At 44.1% G+C, this 3284-nt stretch overlaps 1 protein-coding gene across 5 annotated transcripts in view; it reads left to right on the top strand.

Moving 5' to 3' along the window:
- Positions 1-79: 79 nt before the first annotated feature.
- CRY2 (cryptochrome circadian regulator 2) overlaps positions 80-3284 on the top strand; it is a 21808-nt gene continuing 18603 nt past the window's right edge. Inside the window, exons 1-2 of one of the 5 annotated variants that reach the window (XM_035902909.1) lie at positions 80-373; positions 2686-2794. In XM_035902909.1, the coding sequence (XP_035758802.1) occupies positions 195-373; positions 2686-2794 (288 nt within the window). In that variant the 5' untranslated portion in view covers positions 80-194. The remainder of the gene's footprint in view (positions 374-2685; positions 2795-3284) is intronic. The other 4 variants (XM_009647632.2, XM_035902908.1, XM_035902910.1 and 1 more) reach the window with 4 other exon arrangements.

Raw genomic sequence — 3284 nt, 5'->3', positions numbered from 1 at the left:
GCCCTCGCCGCGGCTCTCACAGCGGTGTTTGCCGGACTGTGTGGGAGGGTACCTTCAACTTTATGTAACGTCATTAGACTTTCTCCTCACAAGCTGCCTGAGTGCGTGAGAGCAGCAACCGATGGGGATTTCGCTTTAGGAACGCTTTTTTTTCCCCGAATTCGGAGACAAGTGTAAAGAACCTTCAGAGCTTCATGACCGCGCCACGCCTTCGCTCTGCCCTTCGGCTGCCGGGCGTGCGTAGGCATGTGTGCATGCCTGCCTTCTTCCCAACCCCCAAATTTTTACGGAAATACGTTTTGGCTGCTGCTAGGAAGGTAGATATGAAGCTGTTTGGGCTTTTCCTCTCTCTACAAATGGGAAAACGTAAGGGGTGAGTCATGCTTGTGGGGAGAGCGAGACCTTAGGTACTGGTAGCCAGTAACATTACATAATGGTATTCTGTCAGGTTTCAGCTGCCTAAACATTTGGAAACCCAATCCAGATAGGGATTCTTCTCTGCAAGACGCCCCTGCATACAAGCAACGCAGATCTCCCCCTGCCCTTGCACTACCCTATCAAGGGGGCTCTGGACAGGACACCCATCTGGCTAAAAATCCTTTAAGTGCTCTTTGAAATGTCACGTGGCTGTGTGTGTAAGGTTAGGGGAACTGTGGTTGTAACCAGTTGCCTCTATTGCACACCTTAGCTTCATCTTAGAGGAATGGGATAGTGTGGGTGGTTTCTAAGCATTTCTAGAACCCCCATCAGAGGATGGCTTAAACATTGGAAATGTGCAGAAATTACCACAATGCAGATGCTCAAATTACAGAAAATTGTGGATTCTGTTACTGCTTAATATGCTAGGAGCCTGATGAGATCTTTCCATAGACCAGACTTCCTACAGGCAGCAGCAGACAGAAATGCCTTTCACGTGCTGCTGTTGTTGCTGACTGTCCTCATTTAGAAGAACGAAAGCAGTGCCCCCAAAAGATTTAACTCCTGATCCATTTAATCCTTGTTTGTTTCCACCAACATTGCAGAGGGAGGGAAGCAGGTAGTGGTTTTATTTATGTTGTATTCATGGAATATATGAGCAGGTGAAGTTTTTTAAAATGTTTTCTTGGAGGTGTGTAGCTAATGCAGATGTCAAAAATTAGCACCGCTGACTGTTAGGCAAACATGTATTAGCAAGTTATTTATATTTGCCAGAGTTTCATTGGTTCCCATTGGGAACCTTGGCTTTATTTTGCTATTTTTTTATGCAATTACTTGTATTCAGTGTTCTGCGCTCCAAAAGCAAATGTTTTACCTAGCTCCCAGAAATTTATAATGTTGCAAATCCCTTATTATTTAACTGTCCAGCATGTGTGAGCCATATAGGACTAACCCTTGTTTAATTTTTAGAACATCTCAGAAAGCTGATATTCCTATTCAACAGATGGAAAGTGGGCTGGGGATAGGGGAGTGGTTTATTTAGGTTACCCAGACCTGGATTTTGGTCTTCTGTATGGTGATATTGGGCCTTTCCTTCCATGAACCCTGAGTCCCTTTCTCCCCCAGGAAGTGCAGAGGGAGCTTGTTCTATCTCAGAGCTCTCAGTTGACGGTACGGGCAGTGCAGTTGAGGAGAGAGGAAGTACCCAGTTTGCAGGGCAGTTGTAGCTTAGCTTTCCCGTTAGCTGTGTGTGGCCTCAAGGGAGCTGATGCAGATACTCATGTCTCGCAGGTCACGCTGCAGAATGGGCATGTAGGAACGAGGGAGAGGGAGGGATTGGCAGGTTCACTTACAAAGGGTTGCGAGTCTGCCAGCAGTGCCATGTGCTGTCACAGAGATTAAAGTTTTAACGCTGGTGTCTTTTGCACAGTTAGACAAGACAAAGTGAAGTTCAGATGTAGATGGGGTGATGTGTGGCTGTGAAAGCAAAGATGATATATTCGATATTTTATAGCATAGTGGAGCATCAGTAAGACACACCATTAAATGCAAAAAGCACTTAAAAATGCTTTTTTACAGTTTTGGGGTAGGAGGGAATAGATTAATGTCTTGGCATGCTCTTTTGCATTTTCATGGTGGAAGATAAAGTGCAGTTCTGTTTGCAACTATTCTAAGTACAGATAATTCTTGCCTTGGAAGATCTTGGTGCTCAGTCTCATGCTACTGATGACCTAGGAGAGTACATTTCTCTGCTGTGACATTGCCTATTTGTAGCCAGAACTGTAAAACTTGCACGGTTCTTGTAGTAATTCATTACTTTCCTTGGAGTACTGTATCGACATTTTTCTACTTCATATGCAAAATCCCTCCTGCCCCAGAACCCATTGAAGAATATACCATAGTGAATTATATGGTTTATGCTTTTCTCCATGTCATAATGTGGAGAGAGCAGCTGGCAAGGGGGTGCTGCCAGCTCTAAGAGAGAACCTGTGAAGGGGGTTGCAGGAAGAAGAAAATCCTGGAAACCTCTTGCATCTGGACAAGCAGAACATGCATATGAATGGCTAAGAGCTGGCTGGTGCTGCAGTCTCAGAGCAGTTGGTAGGCAGACCAGGGATGAATACAAATTCTTGTTTTCTGTTTCTTGTCCTAACTTTCAGTTTGATTTGGTGATGCGGGTTTGCTGGAGTTCCATGCAAATTCTCCTCATTTATCTTTTAGCTGTAACTGGACTGACTGACACTAACTGCTGTTGTTTCTTCTCTGCAGATTTCTGCTCCAGTCTCTGGAAGATCTGGACAACAGTTTAAGGAAACTCAACTCTCGCTTGTTTGTTGTGCGAGGGCAGCCGACAGATGTCTTCCCGAGACTCTTTAAAGTAAGAGAATAATGTAATTTTCTGGAGTGTAGTGAAGAAAAAATGACGTCCCATTGCTATCCTTGTTTTCACTCACTAATGATTTGCTAGTTATTAGAGATCCCCTCACTTGCAAAGAAATTTAGTAGTAGGGTGTAACCTAGTACCAGGGTGCTTGAGCTTTTCTTTTTCAATGGTGGTCTTTGCCTTTGCTTCTGTTAGTCAGGTCACACAGTGTTGCACTGTAATGTGCTGACTCCTCTGTGTTGAGAGCTTCTTCCCTACTGGCCATTTTCTTCCTGCAGCTTTTACTCGGGAAGACTGCTGTGTCCATGCACCTTTACAGACAACTGTAAAAGCATACTGCTCTATATGTGAATTGCAAATAGGGCTTTGTGTTAAAATTTCAAAATTCAGAAGCTTTTATGTTAGCTGACCTTCCTTTTTTTCTTCTCTTCAAGGCTGCAATTCAGTTAGCTCAGCAGCAGAATACAGCTTGGATCCAAGCTTT

The sequence above is a fragment of the Egretta garzetta genome, unplaced genomic scaffold, assembly GCF_000687185.1.
Source record: "Egretta garzetta isolate BGI_Z169 unplaced genomic scaffold, ASM68718v1 scaffold329, whole genome shotgun sequence".
Taxonomy (NCBI): Eukaryota; Metazoa; Chordata; class Aves; order Pelecaniformes; family Ardeidae; genus Egretta; species Egretta garzetta.
This window is presented reverse-complemented; position numbering and strand designations above follow the sequence as displayed.